The sequence below is a fragment of the Lepisosteus platostomus genome, chromosome 6, assembly GCF_059453375.1.
Source record: "Lepisosteus platostomus isolate fLepPlt1 chromosome 6, fLepPlt1.hap1, whole genome shotgun sequence".
NCBI lineage: Eukaryota > Metazoa > Chordata > Actinopteri > Semionotiformes > Lepisosteidae > Lepisosteus > Lepisosteus platostomus.
The window spans coordinates 52,321,806-52,347,879 of NC_142616.1; the positions used below are offsets into that span (position 1 = coordinate 52,321,806).

Sequence of the window (26,074 nt, forward strand, 5' to 3'; positions counted from 1 at the left end):
TTTTAGTGACCAACTGTTTACTATTTCATTTAGAGCCTATTGATTAAATTATATCACAAAATAAGGAGAGATGGATTAAAGGGCTGAATGGAACTATACTTCTGAAGCAGCAGGCAGCAGCATGAGGCATCGGAGACACATTTCATTATTTTCTTGAAAGTGTGATAACCTACAGCACTTATTAGACAAGGCTTTGATTTTAGTGCACATCAATTTTTAATCACTCATTTTTGTTTAGAAAGCCAGTGCCCTCTTTTCAAATGGCAAGAGCAACAGAAAGAACAGAGGAGGAACCTTATGAATGTGAGTTCATGACAGTCTCTCACCAACAGCATGAGGTCAGGCTGAGCAGCTCTGGGTGTGCTGGTTCCCATTACATTGGACACATGGCTGTGCTGCTGTTCAGCTCAGCAGCCTTCCGAGTTTCACACCTGAGATGTAAGTATGCTTGTGATACAGTAAGGTTGCTTTTCTCATACTGTCGGTGAAGTACAAATGTAAGTGTAGTTTGCCGGTAATTCTGAAACTAAGACAACAGCACAATCCAGATTATGTTGTCTTAACAAAGTCATCCTAACAAAAGTACACTGAGAGTTGAGGTTTGAATAAAGTCTTTTTAAAGTTATATTAAAATAAACATAGAAAAACAGATCAGCTTTAAAGCAACATTTACTGAACTTTCCTGCCCATTCTGTTGTCAGATTTTAGAATGGCAGTTTAATTGTGAACTAATCAGAGAATAGTTAACTGCTTGTGTCCGAATCCTGCCAATGTAAAGTGCTTCATCCAGAAATGCACTAACCCATTAATATACATTACAAAATACTTATTTTGAGGTGGGAAGTTATGGAATGTAGAATTCAACCATAACAGCCCAAGTTGAAAAAAAAAGATCAATAGATTTATAATTTAACAGCTGACTCAGCCAAATAAACTTTTGTTTGCTTTGAGTATTGGAGCAGGTTATACAGTAAATGAGGAGCTGGTGACAGGATGATGTACTGTAAAAGCATTGCTAAATAACACTGATGATTACTGACATGTAAAGTGCACATAGTGAGTCGTGTGGGTTGAGCAGAGACAGGATTATTGCTTTAGGTAGGAAAAATTAATAAAATTCATCTGCTGGACCGGTTTGCATTTAGAAATATTGAAAATAACATTCAATGGACTGTGTATACAGGTAAATCAAAGTGAGTTGCATATTCATATTAAGAAACCTATGTTGAACTGATATGTGTGGAAGTACAACCCACAGACTAGGGTTTCAAATATTTCTGCATATTTACCATAAATTACAAGCCTTATTCTCATTTTATTTTAATTTAAAATGGATTTTCCCCAGAACAGGAAACAGGAGAATACTAATAAGAATGCACTCCAGAAATCCGCAAGTGTTGAAAGACATAATTTTACCAATATTTTTTTTTTCCAGATATCTCTGTAATTTGAGATTTTGTAAAGAACACTATCTTTTTCAGTGGGGCAGCTATTTCTTAATCAACACTATCCACTGCACTTTCCCTACACTTATTTACAGCATACATATTTTGAGTTAACAAACCTGTATTTATAGGTTCCACTTACCTAACCACGTCAAAACCAGTGGGATGTCCATCCTTGTGGGTCTGTATACTGTAGGTTAAATGGACAGAAAATAAAATTTCAAACATATCAAAATTGTTCAGCTAAAAAATACATCAATTACTACTGATGGTAACTTTTAAAATAATTTGTAATTGCGTATTGTGAAACAAAAGAACATTAGCATCCACTTAATGATTTATTTTGTATTTGTGATAAAAATCACATTGAATTAGCTTTTATATGTGAAAATCAGTTTTAGAAATAACTTTTATACATTAGACCCTAATGAGGTTTTGAAGACCAATCACTGGATACAATGCACCCTTGTAAAAGTGTTGTTACTCGTAGTAAATAAAAAATGAGTGTGAAGTCTTTATACTGCACTATTAGTTGTTAAGAACTGGTGTGAGACTAATTATAGGCTTGTCACACTTGTAAAATAACAGCAGTATTTAACAAGTGTTTTAATGTCCTAGGAGCATTTCTTTTCCTCAGCTTGTATTTAATAGACTTCATATGGTTAACAGTATTACTGTGCTTGCTTATTATTGGGCTGTGACCCACTCTTAGTGAAACACTTTCTCTGTCCAGCAGTATTACTATCACTAAAAACCTCTGCACATCTTGAAATGATAATGCGCTTCAATTGCTAAAACCGCACATTGCTAAATATTTAGTCCGTAAACTTTCTCTAAAGAAAATGATCTAATTGGCTGATCAGTGGTCCTCTAAACAATAACAATTAGGTTTTATGGAGACAATTTTTCAAGGGAAGATGATACTGAAACATTGCATACCCTGCAATATTGTTGTCAAAATAAACAAAAAGTATGAGTTACTTACACAAGTGATACTCTTGTTTAGCCGAGAGCTGTGCCTTTTAGATTGCTTTTTAATTTTCGTATTTCCCTTTTACTTCAGATCTTCACGAAAACAATTTCTTGACTACCATGAGATCCATGAAGAATCATAAAATGTAGACATGCTGTGATTAAACACTGTGCCATTCACTTTGTTCAAATTTACTGAATGTAAATGCTTGTAAGGCATCATCCTTAAACTATGGGGTTTATGATTATTGGCCCCATGTGGATGTTGGGATCACTTTAAAACATGACAAAGTGAGAAGCTCCTTTGGAATATGATATACAGTAAAAGTCAGTTCTGCTTATCCTGAGGCGTCTTTCCTGAATACTTGTACAGTCCGTACACAGCTCTAAGGAATCACTTTTCACATATACAATACATCTGTATTGATTTAGTTTGGCTTATTGTAAACTGTCCTGTCAGAGGCTGTGATTCATCTCAGTACTGTGATTATTCCTCTTATTATGTTTTTGACTATTGCATTAAATTATTGCATAGACCGTTTTTAACAAGTTTTTTTGAATTACCAACCAGTTTGCAATGTGTGGATTTCGACTCTCAGCAGCAACTTCTGTATTGCACAAGGAGAAAGAGAATGTCAGAGGCTCCTCTGACCTGCCCACCTACCAGAGCCATTAATCTTTCTGACACACAGGAAGTTCCGCAGTGCCTTAGAGGGGAGTTAATGCTGATTGGAGGAGTTGCATGTCCCTCACTGATGTCAGTAGAGAATTGCAGGTACCCGGAAAGCCACAGGAGTCACTTTACTGTTTCACTGAGGGTCAGCACAGCACTGGCTGACTAATCTCAATCCTCCCCACTGTGGCAGTCTGCCAGTTGTGCAGAGCTACTTGGGGAATGGTGATTACAGCTGGGTTGAGCCTGTGACACCTGGGCTACAGAGCTCAACCTGTGCTCAGAGCACCTGTCCAGGTTGAGGCACACAGTAGTCCCCACTTTATTGTTTAGAATGTAAGTCACCTTGGATACAGGCATTGGCTACAAAATAACAGTCTAATCATTGTGTTAGAGTGAAAATTATTAGTAAGCAGAGGTGTGCGTAGTTCCCTCATGAAATGCATATTGTGTGGAACGACATGGTAATGTTGAAAGCTGACTTGCTGATCATACTGTCTGTATTTGTATTAATAAAAATATTCTGTTTAATTCTAAAATTCAAAATAAGAACATAAAGAAATCATTTTTGCCTTCAGCCTCTCATCCACATGTGGAAAACAAGGAACAGGCTTCCACTACGGTGCGTAATATTTGGGACTCCTCTTACTCACATAGATACTGAACACCCTTCGGATTAAAAATGGGTTATTATTCTTATTGTATTGGGGAGAGATATCAGAGCAGCAGAGAAGTCTTAGTGGATTGCACTAAAATAGCATTCATGTTGTATGAAAACTAAGGGAGTTGGTCTGCTGCAGCGTTTTCTAATAGACGATAAAATTAATGCACTTAGTGCATTGTGACACGGGTTCTTAAACCTTTCAAGGAATAAAAAAATCTATGTCATGATCAATCTTTCAAGGGGGGGGGGGGGGGCATGGGACCTGCCCTGGACTGTAGTACCCTACAGTGCTCCCACATGCTCTAGATGGTTGTGTACACATCAGTATAAGATGCTTCAGGAAGTACAGTTTCAGTACCTGCTCATGCTGTTGCCCAACAAAATGGAGTGGTCACATACTGTAGCCCACGGTGAGTTATGAGCCCATAGTTTAAGAACTGAGGCATTGTGGGAAGTTGATCAGTATTTACAAGATTAGGCACTATTTACAGACATGTTGTAACATTACAGTTTTGTATAGACTGACCAATATTTCGATAAATATTATAGTACCTAGACAGAGATTCCAGACATTAGCTACAGTAACTAGACAGAAACATGAATAATTATTGTCCATTTTTGTGTGGTGTGTAACTTTTTTTAATAAAAATGTGAATATATGCAAAGAAATGCAGGTTTACAAATTGTTCTTGCACTTTTGAGTACTGAAAAATATTTTTTTGATTTTAATGCACTACAGTATTTTTGTGTTAATGGCTAATTTACATGAAATACTTCTATAAAATGGAAAGGCAAAATGCAAAGCATGAACAGTTAATTAGAAAATGTAAAGATACGTTTTACCAATGCAGATGATAAAAGCATAGCATTATCGCCTGGTCATAGGTAAAATGGTTGATTCAGCTCTATTCATTGTAGAAAACAAAGTACTTTAATATATCTTCACTGTCCATTATTTATTCAGCCTGTACCTTTTTATCTCCCTGCATTTAATTTTAACTATTTATAGAGAACCATCACTCCATGGATTTGTTGAAGTGATTTGGTGTGTGTTGAGGGGTAGTTAAAACCACTTTGAAACTGTAATGAAATGTACAAGGCATGTTTTCACATTGTACAGAAATTACAATGAGATATGCTTAAAAGTAACTTCAGAATTCTAGCATCAAAAGATGCATAAAATAGCATAAAACATTTTTTTTGGCAGTGCACAATGTATTGTGTTAAGGTTCATAGTAATATGGAAAGGTTTTTTCTTTAATGAAAGGAACACAAGATTCAAAACTCAGTACTGTCAAATCATGCTTTTTATCCCTTCTAAACTGTTTCATATATAAATACATTAGAAAAATAACAAGAACTGCATTGTAGGCCTTAATCAAAATCTGCATACTGTACTTCATGTTTCGTCTCCTCTATGTAGTTGACCTGTATCTAACAGTACTCAAATAGCTCTCTGGTTCAGAGAAATTTATGGTCTCTTGTTTGAGATCAGTAGGTCCTACATAAATCATATTTTATTCTTAATTCTTATATGCAGACACACAGGAACATAAATGGCTCTTTTCTGTGTAAAATGAAATTTTAAGCAGAAAGTTAGATGAAATGCAGTTTCAGTGCAGTTTTTAGTGCAGTTTAACTACATTGATGGTGTTGTATATCTGAGACGTTTTTATTTTTATACTGTAAGAAATGAAAATGACCATTTTTGTAGCAAAATAGGGCCTAACAAGTCTATAAAATAAAAAAGGCTTACCTCACGTCATTTCCACCATTAAGACCCAAAAATGACATAAAATCAACAAGAGAAGTTTTAGAACTAACTTTTGAGTTGGGAAATGCAGAACGAGGTTCAAGGAATCGTTCTTTGAAGTATTTTGCAGTATCAGCTTTTGAGACTAAATTATTCCTTTATATCCTCTGTTTCATACTTAAATATTGCTTTTAACATTAATGCTAAAATCAAGATGTGGGAACACTTGATAAAGTGTATAGCACTTTATGTCCAAATAGGTAAGTCATGGAAATAGGCAAGTTCCTTGCGCTTATAAATTAGGGCAATAAATATGAGAAAATATAGTTTTAACATATATTTAAAATATGATTAAATATGTGGAACTGAAAACGGATAAAATTACCGTTATCCAAATACTAAGCACATTTATTTAAGGTATCATGGTATTTTATCTTAAAAAAGACATGGGATTCCAGTGTGTGGAATTTGGACTGCCATAACTGGTGTCAGTCTGAAAGGGGCAGGAGCCAGTGATGCTGTATTTTGTACATAGTGTACCTGAATTCATTCCAGACAAAGGTTAATTCAGCATTATAAAAGCCGTACAAACCAAGCTGAATCAAGATACCTCAGTGTTATGTTTCCTAAAGTAGTGCAGTAATTTCTTTGATAAATCTGCATAAATTGCCTTTGAATGTATACATTTCAGTGGAAATTTTGGCAGCTTCTTAACCGTGCTGTTGTTTATTCTTTTTGTATTAAGTCTTTCAGCCAGACATTCCAAACTCAATGGAACCTCTAAATGTGAAGTTTTCGCACGAGTACTAAATTAAAAGCATGTGCGTGCTAAAAACAGAAACAACTTTAATGGGAAATTAGGAAAGGGTTACATTCATATCTTTTTACAGTAGACATTCGTGTTTAATATGTAGTACATTTGGTTAAAGGAAGGGGAATATTTGTGTTAGCTAGATGCCAGTGCTATGTAATTTGCACTTTATTTACCATCTACCATAGCTCTTACTCGGAGTCCAGGCCTGGATACTATGGTTGAAATTCAGAATCTCGGATGTTAGGTAACATCTTAACTGCTGAACTAAAATATTGCCTGAAGAAAGACTGTCTCATGATTTTATACTGTTTCCATTAAATCTTGTCTTTTCATGGCTTTAATTAATAATATACCCACTGACATTTATGTATTGGAGCAATAAGCTTAAGCGGGAAACAATTTATGTCACCTAAAGCTTTTTAACGAATCGATGCAACTATTTGTAATTGCTTGTTTCACAAGATTAAAAGTGCTCAGGCTTGATCTTTGTCTCCTGTTTTGTGGCCAACATGACCCATGCTTCCGTCATAAAAAGCAAGCCTTGGTGATCAGCATTAATTTCCATCAAGAAATCCATATCGCTAATATTTCTGGAATTTTAATGCAGTTACAATTTATAGCTGATCAAATGCAGTTACCTAAATTGCTGTTAAGAGAAGACAGTTTAACTGTCTCTTTTTTAATTATGACATAATTTAATATTTAAGTACAGACACTAGCGCTGGTCATCTGCATTTTCATGCCTGATGACTGTTTCGACTCTTTCAACTGCAATTTCTTTGATTTCACCAGTGATAAAAATGTCAAAAACTCAAGTAAATAATAGAGTAGGTATTAGTGTCCAAGTCAGTGTGTGAAATGTAGATAAAAAGCAGAACAGATTTCAGTATAATGTTGTCTAAATTTGCCTGTTCACACATTTTATAATAACGAATATATTTGCATCTTACCTAAGTAAAATCATTGTGATTAAAGTTCATGGGTGAATCTGTGGTGTAAAAGTTTCTTTTTAGGCACTGTATGAAATGTACGGAGACTCTTGTGCTAATGTATGTTCCAGCTGCTTTGAAAGAAATAGGCACATACTGCAATAACTACAGTGATATTTAAAATTAAACAACAGCTTCAGCAAACAATATGAACAACCAGCATTTTATTGCATTTTAGAATGCTTTAGTCAGTTCTCATGACTGACTATACAACATCTTTTACTTGTCTGCATCAACAGACATGGAATGGTGGTATTAACAAACCGATGAGAGGAATGAGTTTCTTTTATGCCTTAACAGAGATCTACCTGGTAGCACAAATATTGAAGCACCACGTTATCTCCACGGTTCTGACTGTACCTTCCTCTAAACCAAGGAGTTGTAAAACAGCTCATGCTATGTGAACAACATGTGGTGTAATCATGACTTATCCGAGGCACATTTGATGTGACTTCAAGGTTTTGCTTTTTGTAGAGGGAGGTGAAGATAAATTCCACTTTTGTTGAACAAGCGTTTAATGGTTATGAGGCTGCATTACAAAACGTGATACCGTGTAATGAATGTATATCAGGGAAATGGTTATCTGGTAACTTGATAATCACTTGGCTTGATGACCTGTGTGCTCAGCTCTACAGTTCTACCTGCTGTGCTTGACTTTACCTATGGTGAAAAGGAAGAACTCAATAATAGTGTTTGCTTTTTTCCTTTTTCTCAAAAAGTAAGGCGCTCATTCCTGACAGCTGTATTGACTGACGTGGTACTTATATTATGATATGAAAACTTTTTTTTAAGGAAAAAAAGGCATGTAACAAATATTCTTCACATCTTGGCACCTTGTAATTTTTTCCCATTAGTTTTATACAAAAGTTCATTAAATTGACACTCCCCAATATTATTACTGATCACTTAACTAGTTTTCTTCTGTGACCTTGAAATTTATCATGCAAAATATTTCCTTATAAGCCTTATAAGAACAGGAAACACATCTGCCTCATTCTGCAGCAGTTAGAACCTCTTTTTAAAGACAGCCATGAAAGGCAGTGGTTGAACCATCATAAGACGGGAAGTATAAAAAAACAGCTTAACACAAACAGAAAAATCTATACAAAATGCTTCCGGCATTGATAACAGAGAAGAGTGTGTTTTTCCATGTTACAGTTTAAAGCAAAATTAAGGGAAATACCTCATCCCCCCACCCCCACCCCACCCCACCGATGTCTGTAAGTATCCATTTCTTTTAAAGCAAGATTTACTAAGTAAAATACATGTGCAGCACATTCTGCTATTCCAATACATACAGTAGGTTTTTTATAGCTATTTTAATATAGTTAATACAAAGCAGTTGCATTAAAGCAAACATTTTAACACAGGTGTACTTTTATCATTGAAAGTAACAAGAAAAAGAAACCAAAAGGACAAAGGCTTATACCAATACAGGGATTTATGTACAACCTGAAACTGCCCACCCAATAGAATTGTGTGAAAATTGATGGGAGTCGAAATTAAGATGGAAAAAACAAAGTGTGGTGATGTTTTCTTGAAAGGCCTGAGGTTTGGGTTGGTTTTCGCTAAAAAGGTTGCGAGACCCTTGAGATACGCAAGCTCTATTTTTTTTTGCTACAGTCTTTAGACTAAGCATGCAAGACATACAACTAAGTGTAACTGAGTGAAATGTATTTCTTAATCATTCCCTAAAGGTTTGAACTGAGGTATGCGTACTAACAGTTTTCTCATGCTGTTATCTTTAGTCATGTCTAGCTACACATGCTGAGAATGTACTAATCTACCAGCTTTTCCCCGCTTAAAAATGCCGAGCTAACCAGCAAACCACTCAGTTTGGATGTGCAGAGATCACTTCTCACGATCCCATCTGGCTACTGCCTGCACGTCATGAAGCTGCCTGGATACCATATTAAATACATTTTTAAAAGAACCACAGATTGCCCTTTGCAATGAAAGCGTGGTAAAGCTTACAAATAACTGCCATAAAGTACCTTGTACCCAGCTTATGAGTTGACAGGAGTGTTCTTTTTTTAATATAAAAAAATAAGATTGACAGAAATTAAACACAATCACAGAGCTTTGCCAAGGTTAAACAAAGAACAATAAATTTTTCCAGTACACAGAGTGATACTGGTCTTCAAAACAAAAGTGGCATACAATCTTTTAAATGTCATAAACCCATAACACAGAATACACATTAAACATAATCATTTTGTGGTCCAGTTCATTTGGAGATTTGTTTGCATTGTTCTCTGTAAGAGCATATCTCGTCCACATGTTAATTCTTTTTTACCATTACTCTCATTGTAATGTTACGTTTTTGTGTTGGAATGCTCCCTTTTCATTGGCCCAAAAGATATTGTTCCCTAGTTTGGTTTTATTTATTTGAAAATATTTTTCTTCTCCGATTTGAATTTGGTCACTGCAAAGGTATGCAGCTATTCAGCAATTATTGCCTTTGGCTTAAATATTCACTAGAATCTAATACATTGCAGAGCCTAATTATTTTTGCTATAAACTAAAGTTCAAAGTTGGTCTTTCCCCATCTTTAGATCCTTTTACCACAACTGTCAAATAAGAGGATATTTGGCCTCACCTGATAAAGCACAAAACAGAGAACATAAGTTGACTTTGCAGTTTATCTTTGGTAATCACAGAACAAGAAGTATCTGACATTAACAAAAAAAAAATTAAAGGAAATACCTAAAAAGCTCGATAACTACAAAAATAAAACCATAACATCCTCAATAAATACAAACTATAAAAGTGGTTGGTTGCAGCCTTAACTAGGATGATTTCTGTGAAAGACATATACATTATTTTCTTTTTAAACACCGAACTCAGGAGAATGCTCCACCAGCTCAGCATTTCTTGCATTACAATTTCTATGATGTGTTTATACTGGCTTGCGTAAGAACACTAGATAAAAACATAACCTGCAGCACAGTATTTGTACAGGAAAAATTACTCTTAACACTTTTGTGTTACTGGATTTAGCTAATATTATCCCCTCAGTGTAACAAGCCTGTTCTCTATGTGCAGATTTATCTCCAGAGCAGTGGGTTTCATCGAGGCTGCAAGGAAATGCTGAACGACTGTGATGTGATGATCAGAGGTGAGTCCTTTTGCTCTCCTTTGCCAGCACGAATAAAAGCTCATTACTACTCTATAGCTTCACCATTTCAGAGTCTGTCATTTAACAGTACAGTCAGGCAGTTTGAATACAAGGGATTAATGAACATAAAACTTCCATCTACAGCATCATATTGGATATCTGTATTCTTAAAATGAATACTTTTTTCTTAGAAAATTTCATGTGCAAGTTAACCTATTGAAAAATTAGACATAATAGTGATCAACAATGTTATTGGCTAGAGCTGGATTCAGAAATATAAAATTTACCTACCATTCGGCATGCTACATGTACTAATTTGTTTAAAAAAGGGTATTTTAAAAAAGTTCAGTGAATTGTCTGCAGCTGTCTTACACTGCTATGAAGAGCAAATCTGTTTTTTTTTTCTTAAATGTTCCCTGCATGATTTCTCTGTCATTCATTCCCATCCAACACAAAACTTCATCGGTGTTGCTAGAACCTTCATTATGAGTAGTGCATTGCTGCTGGACTTCACAATTTTGGGAGTGGGCTACATTTTGCCAAAAAGCAATAGTGAACGGGTCATTGTGACTGAGAAACACATGGTGTGGCATGAGGTTGTCTTTTGAAGCACATGGAATAAATGACAGAAAAATACTACTTGGTATTTAAACATTCTGCTTCATGTACAAAACAAAAAATACTTACACAAACATTCATCATCAAGTGCTGACCAACTGCTGCCTCTATGAGGCCAGAGTCCTTAAGTTTAGGAGTTTGGTCAGAGTTTTTTTTTTTTAAAAGTGTAGTTGTTTAAAAGAGAAGCATATAGCAACAAAAAGAAAAAAAGAATTATAGCTTCCCCCCTCAAAAGACCTACCCTATAACCTTAATGGAAGCAAAACAATGTGGATTAAAGGCAGTGATCATTAACTTAATCCACACTCAGCACTGTGCAAATCACATGTCCATCAGAATCTCTTTAGTTTCTGGGCAGGTCAACCTGCAGTGTGAAGTCCATGCTTAGTTAATGTGGCCTTATTATTTCTGTTAGCAGGATTGCAGTCTGTTGCCTGCAGCAGTGTGTGTGCAGCATCAACTGTCCAGTAACACAGCACTGACCATGTCGAGTGGAAAGGTCTCGAGTACCAAACAAGTCCATCCAATGCATGTTGGGTAAAAATTCCTTTTTTTTTTCAAACAAAAAAGTAGAAATAAATCAAAAATACTCCCAAATGGGATATTGTTTTGTATTTAATGGCACTAAAAGTCAATCCAAACATTTTATAGCTGTCAACAATGGACTGAAAATCCAGCTTCTTTCTCTGGAAACATTTCACAGATGATTTGCATTAGTTCTACCGATCTTCATTCTCAGGACAACATGGGAACACAGGCCTATTGCATGTCATCGTTCCCAGGGTCATCGTCATAATCTCTGTCATGGTCAAAATCTGGACTGTGGTTGGCTGTGGTCACAAGAGACAAAGGACCTTCGTGATCTTCTGGATCCAGTGGTTCCTCTTTAACATTGATGTGATGCCTACAGAAAAAAAAAAGAGAGACGTTAATTTTTGTGCGTATTGAGAAAATGAGATCAGTGGTTTGCGCAATACCCGACACTAATTCTGTGTACCGGCAATCACAAATTATTTCTAGTGGAGTACTTAAAATACACAATTAACTGTTGTCATTAAAGAGACAAGTACAGACAAATCTACTCTCTCCTGTTAATTGGAGATTTTATTTTCTCATAATAGCAGATCGGGTATTTCCTTAAAATTGACAAATGGGAAAAAATTAACAGCGTGAAAAAAAGGGAAATAGACTACACTGCGCAAGCAAGGCGGTTTGTCAGGCACCTTGTGGTAGCAGATCATTGCTCGCTGTGTGTTCTGCTTTAGTCTAGTTAACATGCAGAACCTGTGAGCCCAGTCTCCAGAGGACGACCCCAAGCGAGGTTCTATCATTAATCAACTTCAAGCAAACACAGCGACGAGACACCATGATACATGTTTTAAACTCCAAATTAATGCATATTTTTACAAAGTGTCAATACGGGAAGAAAAGCCCTGCCAGGAAACACAAGCAGCGCGGAAAAAGGCCTGCTCAACACAACATTGTGATAAGAAACCAAAGCCCTTACGAGAATAATAACACTGTCAGCTGTAAACAAGGCAAAACATGAACCCCAGCCCACAGCCTGGGCAAAAGGATGCACTAAAGAGATGAGATCTGCCAAATTTCTCATTATGGAAACAACACATGGATAACCCAGTGGGGAATGTGGGTTGACTGTAGGTGAAAGAAAACACAGTTCATAACAGTTGGGGGAAAAAAAGCCTTTTGAAAATTAAAAACGACAAACATACTGCTTTCACAGCCTGAGCCTGGTTGAGGAGGCTAAGCTAAAAAAAAAATGAACTCGTTTTTTTTTTTACAAAAAAAAAACAGAAGTTTATGTAAATAAAAGGAAACTTTTTTATCATTAGTTTTTAAACACAATATAATATAAATATTCTTTCTTTTACAGATACCAGGCACGTCTGAGCCAATGCAGTTTGCTGTGATACCACAACACCAACAAAACAAGACGGGACTTATATTGGTTTTAGATCATCAAAGTAATTCCACAAGCATCATTGCCTCAGGTCTGAATCTTTTGCTGGAGGGCAGACATAAAATTGTTATTATCATGCTATTGAACTGCATGCTGGTCTTAAAATTCATTCTGTTTGTAATTAGCTGAGGACACCTGATCAGTAACGAACTGTCGAGGGAAATACTATGGTGTCTTTCTAACCAATCACAACACAAAATGTCTTTAATTAGATGTTGCTATACTACATCCACATTGGCATGAAAGATTGTTGCCCCCCCCAGCATGTCTTGAAGAAGAGACAGTATTGCTGAAGGGGTTACCCGTAAACAGTTGCTTTCAGAAGATATTTCCCTTTTTTACATTTCAGTAATTCCTTTGTTTCCCCCTTCTCTGGGAAAAAGGGGGTTTAATAAACCCAAAAGTTGTTTGAAGGCATTGTGCTTCAGCGGTGCACGCAGTGTGAAGTAGCTTGCTTTGTGGCTACCTTCAGAGTGTATCAGGATGAAAGTACAATGTCCCCTAGTTGTAATTAGGCAACTGCAAAAATACTGTTTTTATGGAAAACAAAGCTGTCGCCTCTCAAAGGTTGTACTGAGTAACACCAGTGAATGATTTTTTTTAGAAAGACAAATCAAAATATGTCTATATTTATATAAAAACATTTGAAAGCCCAAACAAATATAAAAAAGAGCGACTACCAACATAACAGCACACAGTTCAGATCTTTTAGCATACTAGGAAAGTTTAATTTCTGAGTGATGGAAAAGTCAAGAAACTGACCACCCATCTCAATTGTGTATAGTTCACACCCATTTGTCTCTTCGTAACAGGTCACCTTCATTCAAATTATGATCTGCACTGTCCAAGGTCTATAATAAGCTGACAATACAGACAGGCCAAATTCCAGTTTTTTGTGGATGACCTATCATACTGCCACAATCTCACCCTTGTTTAGGCTTTGCACTACACTTAAAAAGTATTGTCAAGTATTTGTGAACAAATTATTGCTGTAATCACAAGTTTGAAAAGCATGTCCAATAACCTGATGATTGACAAAGCATTGTTTCCCACGTTTGAGTCGGCTGTAAAGACCTACTCTCTGTGTCAAACTTTGTCAATCATCCCATGAACAGAGAGAACGCCTGTGGGCCAGCACTCCCATCCTGTCTTTCCCTTTCCTGTTCTAAAGCACTGCCCTAAGCAAAATTTACAATTACTGGGGATGGCAAAATCTTCAAGAAACAGAGGAGCTCATTATTCTGCCTTTTGCTTTAATGCTCATTAATTTCCCTTTCTGATAATGTATCAGGTGATCTATAAATCTTCCAGCGTTTCACATCAGCAGACAGTAACATCTGGAAATGATGCTGTCTACGGCATATTATTTTAAGCTCCCACCAACTTTGGAGACACTCCTTTACAACAAGTGTATTGGGAACTGTGGTTTTCAGATCTAACCACAGCTTTGCTACATGGGAAAACATTGGAATGGAAAATTAGGAAGCCGTTAAATATTTTTTTTTTACAAGACAATATACTGTACATTTCTATTATTAAACATATTGAGAAGCGTTACAATGCATGTAGCACACAGCTTCCAATAATATATCCTATCACTGCAGTTTTGGTATTCATATCACTTCAATTAAGCAGATATTTTCTGTTTAGAACTTGTGTGTTTGTACTGTAAAACAAATACTTTTTACTGTAAAATATTTTTTCTTCTGAGCTGCTTGACTTGGTAAGCAGCCAGAAGGTGGAGTTTCCTTTTGAGATGAGAACGTTAGTTTTCTGAGGAAAAAAACTCTGCTTTCCATTTTGGAACCAGCATTTTCTCAATCTTTTTCACATAACTTGCTGTGTGGGATCTTCATTTTAAATAAAGGGAACTGGTTATGACAATGCTTTGTGTTGTTGTTGGACTTTTCTGTATAATGCCTAGTAATCTTAACATTTATATGCATGCATTTTGGAGAAAATAGGTCCATTTTCAGCAAACAGCAGAGAGCTGTAAAATGTGTACATAAAACGTTCTGGTTTAAATGTGGATCCAATCAACAAATGCATAAACTGTGTGATTTATGTGGTAAATAGTATTGTTCGGTACTCACATAGCTTGCAAAGGAGAGCGTCCCGGGCTGCTGTCACTGCCATTGCTGTTTGCATGCTCCATTGCACCATTTACCTCCTCTCGTATAACATTAGCAAGGGAGTTTAGAGTGGGACTTCCAATGGAAGCAGTAGTGTATAGAGGTATGTTATTTTCTGCCATTGAAGCCTAAAAACATCCAGAAAAAGCTGTGAGAAAACATCCAGCCATTACATGTCCAAAAAATGAAATGTGTTGAACTTATACTAGGTTAGGGAGAAGGTTCTTCAGTATTAACTCAAAAGGCAGACAAATAAATAAAGCATATTATAAAAAGACAAGGGGTCAAATGGCTTTACAAACTAAAAATTACATTTAATTTAGTATGAAAACACAACCAGAAAAAGCAAGTGTCGGGCACTTGTTTATTTTTGTTTTAATGTAGCACAACAATGGGTTTGAAGTTTAAAAAAACATTTAACCAGACAAAACAGTATTTAAGCTTGCTCTCAAAAGCCCCAAGAGACAGTAAGCTAACAGTGAACAATATTTAGATAGTATATTTCTGCAGAATGTATTTCAGTGAACAGTTTTTAGCAAGTGTCTTGCAGCTGAGTGTATTTCACGAAAATAAAGTTCAGCTTTGCATTCTCTGTCATTAATAAATTGCCTTTTTAAACATTTTACAGATTTCATACACATGTACAAGGTGCATATTTGTTACAGCCTGTTCAGCTTTAATTGTTCAGTAAACTGGTGGTGAGTCTCAATATGGGTAATCTAAATACATATATAAGCTTTTTAGAAATCCATCATAAGCTTCATGGTAAGACACGGTTCTTTGTCCTGAAGGAGCCATATTCATGTAATGGTAACATTATGAGTAATGGTGACATTTTGTTTCACATCCAATTCATTTATATTTTTTATTGTTATTTAGACAATGTGGCAATTCTTTTAGTACAAGATTGTATTCTTACCTGAAAAGCAGCAGTGAGAGATGTTCCATAGCTGAGACTGGTCTGTAGATTTTTCACAAGAGCTGGGCTACTGCAGGGGAGGCAAAACAATTGTTTCTTAAATACATCAGCAATTATCAATTATATGAAGCACTTCTATTATAAAATTCAGTTCAGTGTAGGTACTATAATGTAATACAAAAATATTGTAAACAGTTTAATCAATATTATGAGGTCTACAGATTTCAATGTGTTGCTATACCCAAAGCTAGTTATTTGGCTTTTATAAAAGCTTGAATCATTACCAAATGCTAAAACCAAGTTGCAAGGTTTTAAAAGTAACTAGCCATATAATATATTTCTCATCCCTTATTGTCTTTTAATTTGATGGTGTTCCAGTATCCAATAAAACACTCCAGTAAAATCAATATGTAGTAATGTAATTACATACTGCCTGTTTTGATGTTCATGTGCACACTGGACAAGTATTTTATGCTTGAAAACATTACTAGAATACACATTTGATTCGAGAAATACCTAAACAGGAAGGAACAACAATGACTGAAGAATCCTCAACAATCTTTCAGCAAGGAACTTCAGAGAACAGGCCATTGAAATGCAAAATGAAGACATGAAGGCAGAGCATGCAAAAAACGGAATAAAACTGCGTTGGTTTAATGAACAAGGCAAAGCCAAGCGAAAGTGCTTACTGTACAAACAGCTCATCAAAGTTTTCATCAGCGCAGTATTTCCGAGGACGGCCTCGCTGAATGTGGCGGCCACGTTTAAACTCTTCATCATCAACAGTCCAAAAGGACCCAAATTCATCCTCTACTCTGATAAAGCATTTATGCAGCGAAAGGTTGGTGCGAACAGCACCCTGGGACAAACGCAGCAGCCACAACAATGTAGTAATAACACAACAAACATGGACAAAGGGAGCAAGGGACAAACACCAAAACACAGGGAAGGTGAGGTGAAAGAGGAAAAAATAAAAATGCAAATAAGCATAAGCAAATGAGGGTTAATACGCACCATCTGGAAAGCTAAAAGCATGTGATGCAGCACACACCAAAGCAAGCAGGGACAAGGGTACTTCAGGCATCATGGCATACAAACAATGAGATGGAATGCTTTTCCCAAAATTGAAAACCATGAAGCATTAAACCATTTTGATTTGCCACCTGCAGGTGCCAGAAAGCCTCCCATTGACAGCCAAGCTTAGGCTAAAGAGTTCAAAGATGGTGGACGTACCCACTTATCTTTTGTGGCCTTCGCTTTTGGAACTCTAGCTCGTCCACTGTCCACACTGCCCCTTTAACGTTTTCTACTCGCACAAAACACTTGTGCAGACTAAGATTATGCCGGACTGCATTCTGCAGCGGGTGTAAGAAAAGAGAAGATTTCTATGAGAACACTGACAAATATCCAACAGGATCAGATCAAGAACTCGGGGGTGGGGGTAGAAGAAAGGGAAAAATTAAAACATGAAAATCAGATTTTATCAACACCTAATCACATAATAACCAACATAAGGCTCTGTAACCTAAGGTTTGACACCATAATTAATTATCCGTGGGAGACCGATATACAGTATTAGTGATCAATGTTTGGCTTCGGTTTTACTGGTGTTCACAGGAATGGAACATCTTATTTAAAAACCAAAAACAGAAACAAGCAAAGATGGTCATATCATAGAAGTGTGTGATTAATATGGTGTATTTTCCAAAATGTTCAGAATAATTTCAAAGATATAAAGAACTACCTTGTGTCCATTAGACTGCATTCCAGCTTGAACAAAGCTTTGAATAAAATAAACAGACATTGCATTTGGCTTGTCTGAACCAGTTAGAATTTTACTCAACACCGAACAATAGGGGGGGGAAAGTCAAGCTATTATAGTTAGCAAGTAGATTTGGTTTTCATCGTGCCATTTGTATGCAGGCGGCTATCCGTAAATAAACTGAACACACATTCATACATTACATTAAAACTGTGTGTTTTCGCAGTGCTTTGTGCTGCCATGCTGGACTGAGTCACAGTGGGGAAGTTGCATGTTTATGACTAAAATGTGCCCCTATGGATGGGCTGTCAGCGGTTGGTGGAGTATTTTGTTAAAGAGCAGAATGAATCTACTGAGCTGATAGTTGTCAGAGTCACAGCTGTAGCTCAACAAAGGAGTGTAGAAGGTAACGTTTTAACAATATAAAGGTAGCTTTCTCTGCCTTGCATTTAAAAAAAACCCACTATTTTTCATCCTGTCCACAAAGGGGTATGCACAGGGTTAAATGAAGGTTTTGTGGTGTTTTGTGATTTTTCTCTCCTTGGCATCATCTTTGCTTGTTTGAAATGTTGGCAAGTTCCTCTGGACATTTAACAAAGGTTTTACCTTTTCTTAAGAACTAACATAGTGGATCATTGTTTCAAGAATACTTTAGAATGGTGCTCATTTATGCCACATAAAATCAATTTATTGCTTTGATAGTTCTTCATGAACATGTAATAGAATTTCATTCAAATGATATCATAATAGTGGAAATGTTAGGAAAGCATTGATATAAAGGATTTATTGTTACAGGAGGATAAATAACTCATTTATCTGTATAAAACCCCAAGTCCAAATTTAGCACTGTACAAATCAAGTGACACGAGTGAACAAGAAATTATTAAGGTTAGATTTAAGCACAGACCTGAAAAAACAAGTTTCATTTTGATTTATGTATGTTAACTATAATGTTAAAATATCTCATTTATTTTTTCTTTTAACATTTTTCTCTATTATAGTAGAATTTTAGTTACCTTCCATGTTGCTGCATTGCGCCTGAAATATGCAAACATTCTTGTGAACCAGTTGTAGATTTCGTTTAGTGTTAACTGCTTTTCAGGAGATTCCAGAATTGCCTTGAAAAAATATTTGGTGGCAAAAATGAAAATAAATCTTAAGTACAGGAAAACAACATGCCAATATTGTTAACGACAAATTGATGAATTACCAGTCCATGCTACATTAAGAATACAACTAAAAATAGCCATGTTTTGCTTGCTTACCAAAAGCTTTAATTTCTTAGTTATAATAAGCAGATTTAAACACATCTTACATTTTTTTCTGCTTAATGAAGAAAACCTAAAACATTTCACAACCAGATTAAAGCATAGTAATTATTTAGAGCTAAGATTAATTCAAGAGATCAGAGATTACTGCAGCTTGTGATAATTGACTTGCCATCTTTAAACAGGTTCGTTTCCACTGTTGTGTGAAATGAATTTCATAATAATCACATTCTATTGTAATGCTTAATCAAAAGCAATTGTTATATATTGCAATTTTGAAGTCCAGATTACATTCCTTTGCTCATTTTGAGATGGAAGGGACTTCTTTACTGCTGTTTGTCAAAATTGTATTTGAAAGAATTCACTATGAAAGAAAATATGAAAATAAGCAATTTCTGTCTGATGTGAAAATGTATCTACCGCTAAAACTGCTCAGCATCTTGAGGCTAATGCGAATAATAATCTCCTTATGACATAGATTAAAAACCCTTACATCACTCTGGCCTACATTAACAAAGTATGAATAAAATAAAGGCTTTCTTACCTGCCTTATTAAGGAAGCATATGTAAAGGGAGGTCTTACTTCAGCATTCATGTAAAATTCTTTGTTCTGGACAATATCTGTTAAGAGTTGTCAGACATACAATTTTAAGCCAGTAAAACATTGTATTTATGTAAGTAATTTTGTTTTTTACTGTATGTGATTTTTTTAATACAGAGAGAAGAGTATAGAAAAAACAGCACTAGAGGATGTTAAAAGGACAAATGTAAAATAAGTAGTTAGCATAACCAATATTTCATGTAATAATAAAATAATAATATTTCAGGTGGCACAAATGTGTTGTTTAGATCTACATTCTAAATTTAGGCATGCAACCTTTTTGGCTTACCTGGGGAAATGGGCATGTTGTATTTTTCTGAATACCGCCTTCGAATTGGTCCCACACTATGCAAGTTGTTCTGGGTGATAATAGAGGGTCCTTGGCTGATGGGTGTTAGGGGGGCAGTGGGGGTGGTGGGAGTCTGAGGCAGGCTCTGTGGAGACGTTTCAGAAGCCGTCTTGGAGAGTGTAACGTTGGACACCAGATTCAACTAGAAACAACAATCAGTTTATTTGCAAACATGGGACATGCTTTATTCAGGAATTCAACTTTGCTGGCAATAAGCTACATTTTCTGTGGCTTCTTTTTTGAAAAAAAAAAAACAATATTGTCTGGCAAAATGAACTCTTGTGTCACGTTTCAGATCATACAAAGATCTGGAATTACTTTCTTTTTCTTTCACCACACAGCAATATTTTAGTCCAGATGGACACAACCTTTCTTTCCAAGATCCTCTGTGTTTGCGTACAACAGAGATTGAAAAAAGAGAGGAGCACAGAAAAGCGAAGCTTTAACAGGCTTGACAAATGACAGTGTGATTCACACCTACCGCTGGGCTGCCACTAATAAGCTACAGAGGAAGCAGCCGATCTCAGCTAATTACAAGATGAAATTGTATTGTAAGGACTCTAATTAGGGGATGCTTATAGAGGTGATCTAATGATTAAATGCTGTATCTGACTGACCCCATCATCGGTCTACAGAGGTGCAAGATATTTCTGAAATATTTTTCTGTAAAGAGGAATTTTTTGAACGAGTAGAGGCAGAATATTAGCAATAATGGTTACAAGGTAAACTAATTAAACAAAGCGTTCCAAAGGTATACAGTGGCTATAAGCATCTGTGGTCGTTCAAAACAAAGTGCCAAATCTCAACAGAGAAGCTGCACTCAAGTGGAAAATTTTAGCCTGACCTCTGCTCCCTCTATTAATTTGCAGGAAAACTAATGACACATATACATATTCCCACAAAATTGTTCTAATTGCTAATTTGCCGAAGGAGCACCAAATTAAACATGACTTCGGTCAGTGCAGAAAGAGAGAGCAAAATACAGGCAATGCAGGCAGAAGGCGTTTCATTTCTGACAATCATTTGTGGATTGAGCTAACAAATTAATGAAATGTCAACGCTGTCAATTGCTTTGGAGGTATCAGATGTCTAATTTTTTGATAATGGCAGCTGTTAAGGCTGCAAACATTCCCTCTTCTCTGACACTAGAAGCAGAGGTACACAGGTGAAAGAGAGCCGATTGTGTTTAACACCTCACCCTTACCTAGTATAGCACCCATGGCCACCCAATTACCAGAATCTTATTAAAAGTCATTACAGGAATGATGTTCACTTGATAGACAAGTGTGATAAAACAGGCCCCCACAGGCAAAACATACATTCACATTCAAACACCTTCCTTCCATAGATAGCTGGCATTTTCATTTTAAATCATTCTTTCTATAATGTTCATTTTAAAATGCGATGATTTTTAACCACACGTGAGTTTTAATAACTGAATTGTAACATGTACATAAGCTAACAGGTAACAAATGTAGTATAGTACTAGTCACCAATTTTGGAATCTGTATTGTAATTATGACATTATAAATATTAAAATATAGATAAGTAGTTTAAAACAAATTTCAAAACTAATTTCTAAAAGAAAAACTGCTGTGAAAGAACTTGTCATAGTCTCATAACCTTCACAGAAATAAAGTCAACTATTACCTTTTTCTTTTCCTGTGGACTGACTTATCATGTGTCACATTTCAAATACATTCTCACGATGTAAACAAAGAATCTTAAACAATGGCACACGCAGTATTTCAGTAATAAGCAGCTCATTTTTTTCTGTCACGCTTTGGGTTGACTCCAAGCAATGACAGAAAGAGAGTTCAGACAGAAATTAATTAAATGGTAATTGGTGAGCTAATTATACTGGCCTTGACTCTCCGAGCTGCCTAAGAAAAATAAACAAAACCCCCTTCTTAATTATGTATACCAAAAGGTCACAATACTGACAGGAATGTTTAGCAACAAAGCTCAGAATATTTTTTTAAACTATGCTTAAATACATTTCATAACCAGAATAAACCACTTACTACAGTAATGATTATAGATATGTCCTGTATATATCTTTGCTTTTTTCAATTTGTGAGGCTCCTCTTCTCTTTTGAATGTCATAAAACAGCTCTTAATGAGAGACTAATCAGCCCTTTTGCAAATTCAGTTTTAATGACTATAATTTTGATGTATTTTTCGATGATGAATGGTTATTTTGAAGTAGAAGCTAATGAAATACAGTACACAATAACAAAGGTGCAGTATACCATGTAAATTATAGGTTTATATTGATGGGTATATGTGTTTTTAGCCTTGTTTAAAAGTAAAATTTAATAGATAAATAGAAAAACTTACAAATTAGTTTATTAATTTTCTGGAGCTCAGTGTTATAAACACTTAAGACCCCTTTTCACGAGTTCATATAAATATTATATGTATTTTTTTGCAAGATATACAGCTTTTACATCTTTTTTCTTAGTATTGTGGTAGTATAGTGTGGTAGTTAGTAGTGTGGTTTGGTGTTTTGGCCAAAGCAGGCAAACCACAGACATAATAAAGATTTCACCTGAAATCACACATACGGACACTAACAATAAGGCTTTTGGCATTTGTGAACATTCCAGAATAAGAGACCATGATGGATGCAGCCTGTGAGGTTCTGTTACATAAAACAGACGGAAGGATTGAAAAAGCTTCCTTTCATTCTTCCTGGGCTCTTCATGGTCTTCACACCAGAATAGCTGTGAAGAATTAGTGGCATCTCAATCTGTTAGCTTGACTGGCCATCTGACGCACAATGTTCCTCAGCTCTGGGCCTCCTCATATCAACAATCTCTAAGGAGAAGCACAGGGAGCCTGGGAAATCTCCCTCCCTGTTAATAATACTTTTGTTGTTGTTCTGTATTAAAATGTATGCATACACCGCATGGATTTTTAGAAATGTTTTATCCAGCAATGTATTGGCAGATTTGATTTACCTGTATCTGCAAAAAGATCTGCATTAGGTCCATGTGCTCTATAGGTGCTGGCCATTTAGCTATGGAACCTTATGCTTCACTCTCAAAGTAGAAATCCAGTTAAACAAAAAGGACCCGTCTCTGTTACCCAGTCCCACAGGGATTTATATCATTAACTCCATGCTTAAAAACAGGAGGGCTGAACGAAACTGTGGGCTGAGGATCTGGATTAATATAATTCAGAAAGCGGTGTCTTTAAAGTCCATCAATGAAAACCCAGATGACAAAGGATGCCTGTGTTCAGACTGAAGCAGCTGTAAGCATTAACCAAACATTTTAACATGCTGGTTTATTTATTTAAAAGAAAACTGTCACTAAAAGCAATTCTTTACCACACATTTTGACAGAACCATTAAAAACCAGCCATACAGTGAATAGGTAAAGAACTCAAATTGCTGTCTGCCAGCTACCCCACTTTTCATATACAAATGCGGATCTTTTTTTCAAAGGGCCATACATCAGGCCATTTACATAAGATAATCCAAACAATCAGTGTATTTGACAATGGGAAACCTCAAACAGGCTGCCTATTGTCATTTTACATCCCTCAACTCTTTATGTTGACTTGTAGCAGTGGTCTTGCTGTCAATAGTTTAACTTGGGCTCTAAATAAATGATTATAGTTGTACTGTGTGGCAGTGTTAGATTTCCTAATAAAAGGAAAGCTGTCTGTGTATAAATGCAGCAGCCTTTTATGCATCTGCCAAAATACTCCAGGATATTTGTAAGGTAAAGTGGGATTTAATGTGTACAGTCTATTGAGGCTGCCAGGTCAAGAACAAACTTGATAGACCTGTTTTAAATTGTTACATATTAAATTATAACATGTGATACATTGAAATGATTTTCATTTTTTAATTAAAACTTCAAGGTTGCTGAAGAATTAAGAGAATGTCAAAAGACTACAGTCATAACTAATACAAAGACAAACCTGCTTCCCCATTAGCTGTGTGGGTGATAATACTATAGAGTTAGCTACATCCAGACTAAAGGCTGTTTCCTTTTAAATTATTAGTGCTATCATTTATTGATTACCTGAGACACACAAGGTGTATACTTTTATATGTACTTTTGTATAAAGGATTATCCTTTATACTTTATACAAAAGTATAAAGGATTTAATATTTCTCCATTAATTTTCAGAAAGCGAAGGGTCACTAAAACCTGGAGCCTATCTTCGAGACAGTGAGCACAATGCAGGAGTAGACTATGGACGGGGCACCAATCCATGCATATACACAGACGGACATGCGCTCACAGGCAATTTTGAGAACAGTTAACCAAGCTAGCATGTCTTTGGAAAGTGGGTGGGAACTAGATCGCTCAGAGTTAACCCAAGCAGACAAGATGAGACCACACAAACACAGACGTCACTGCAGTCCATAGTTGAACACAGAACCGAAGAGCTAGGCTGTAAATAGAAACTGCTATCCTACCACTCAAGCCTGAGGATTGACTAAATTCAAAATACCTTCATTTCATACTGACAGGTGGATCTGTATATTTTAATATGGCCTTTTTGTGTCTTTTTAAACAATGCATTCTAAAACAGTTTTTCCATGCAGATAGTGTAGTTTCGTTAGGCTGTGTAAACCTCTATTTTTTCATTAAATAGCATTAGGATATATTGACTAAATTTGCAAGGAACAACAACAGATTCAGTCATGCTCAATTAATTCGCATATATTGATGCTGAGCAGCAAACACTGCTGGCTCTGTACCTTTGAGAACCAAATGAAATATTTGGATTTCAAGATGCAAGATACTGATTCTGTTGTTAATCAATCTGTTGATTTTAGAAAGCATGTACTCTTGAGTATATTGCAAAAACAAATTTGGGGTCCTTCAATAAGTGCAGAGTCAACAGGCAAGGTCACTGAACACTATTTCTAGGCTTTGGTAATGAAGATAAATAATCCTTTTTAGAGAAAAAATCGAACTGGTGTAATATGCGGTAATTACTGTCCAGAAACGATATAAGACAAAATCAGAAGAGGGGATAGGCATGTAAAAATATTGTGAGATGCTTGAAATCTGCATGTTCTTGGAAACATCTTCAATATAAACTAAGTATAAAACATGCTGTCTTTGTTCTGATTTTTTTTCTTAATTTGTCATTCCATAACTGCAATAACACAACTCTGCCATTTTCACACCTGTGAAAATCTTACATGATTTTTAGCAATACAATTAACAAACAAACCTTAGTGCGTACACTGCAAATACTTTTTTCCTCAATTTCCACTCACTTTTGTTTTTAGTTAATTGCATTTCCTTGGATCAATACTAAATAATAATGTAGTAATTACGACTTCATTTTGAGATGAAAAACCTGCTCCATAACATGCGTCTCTGTCACATGGATATTGTAATTTTAAGTACTAGTGCTAATAACTGTACTAAAATAATTATAAATAATTCAGCTACAGTTTTCTATTTGAAAGTTTATGTACTTACTGGCTGTGGGGTAGGTTTTGGCTCAGTTGATTTCACATGTAGATGTGTCATCATTGCTTGCAGGCGTTCCTTGTCTTTAGCAAGCTGTGGAAACACAGGATAGGTATTTCCTTAGTGATCTAGGGATCTTCTTGAAGACAGAAAAATATTATTTTAAATCTCGATTTACAAAGTTGTATTCCTCCTAAGACTAAACGAAGAATATTACTGTTAGCTGTATGTCTTGTGTATTAAGAAAGAGTCCCTGGCTACAAGTTATATTATATAATAATTACCTGATTATGTAATTGTAGTAATTATACAACTATCTTAGATCTTGCATGTCTGTATTTGATTTGTAGCTTAAACCTGTATAGATTTTATATGGATTGTGTGCACTCCTGTGAAGAGAACAACTTTAGAGTTGTTCAACATAGACAAATCCATACCTCTGTGATTCTGTGACGGTTTTCTTATAGGGATAATTTTTGGTACTCTATGGCAGTCACTTCATTGACTTCCCTGTTTAATGGTCATGTCTGTACTGCCAGGTAATTGTTTAGATGTGGATTAATAAT

At 35.8% G+C, this 26,074-nt stretch overlaps 1 protein-coding gene and 1 long non-coding RNA gene across 15 annotated transcripts in view; one reads left to right on the forward strand and one right to left on the reverse strand.

Moving 5' to 3' along the window:
* Nucleotides 1-7,459: 7,459 nt before the first annotated feature.
* The window catches only part of foxp1b (forkhead box P1b), a 194,046-nt gene continuing 175,431 nt past the window's right edge, over nucleotides 7,460-26,074 (reverse strand). For 13 of the 14 annotated variants that reach the window (XM_088636329.1, XM_088636327.1, XM_088636326.1 and 10 more), the window contains 8 exons: nucleotides 25,518-25,601; nucleotides 19,999-20,200; nucleotides 19,653-19,729; nucleotides 18,857-18,958; nucleotides 17,312-17,433; nucleotides 16,079-16,148; nucleotides 15,121-15,287; nucleotides 7,460-11,950 (listed from right to left, as the gene is read on the reverse strand). In XM_088636329.1, coding sequence (XP_088492455.1) covers nucleotides 11,806-11,950; nucleotides 15,121-15,287; nucleotides 16,079-16,148; nucleotides 17,312-17,433; nucleotides 18,857-18,958; nucleotides 19,653-19,729; nucleotides 19,999-20,200; nucleotides 25,518-25,601 — 969 coding nt within the window. In that variant the 3' untranslated portion in view covers nucleotides 7,460-11,805. Of the gene's footprint in view, nucleotides 11,951-15,120; nucleotides 15,288-16,078; nucleotides 16,149-16,767; nucleotides 16,938-17,311; nucleotides 17,434-18,856; nucleotides 18,959-19,652; nucleotides 19,730-19,998; nucleotides 20,201-25,517; nucleotides 25,602-26,074 lie in introns of all 14 variants that reach the window. The other variant, XM_088636331.1, reaches the window with a different exon arrangement.
* Nucleotides 10,358-14,911, forward strand: LOC148661880 (uncharacterized). The gene is made up of 2 exons (XR_015939637.1): nucleotides 10,358-10,428; nucleotides 12,941-14,911. It is a non-coding gene; the product is annotated as an uncharacterized LOC148661880 (long non-coding RNA).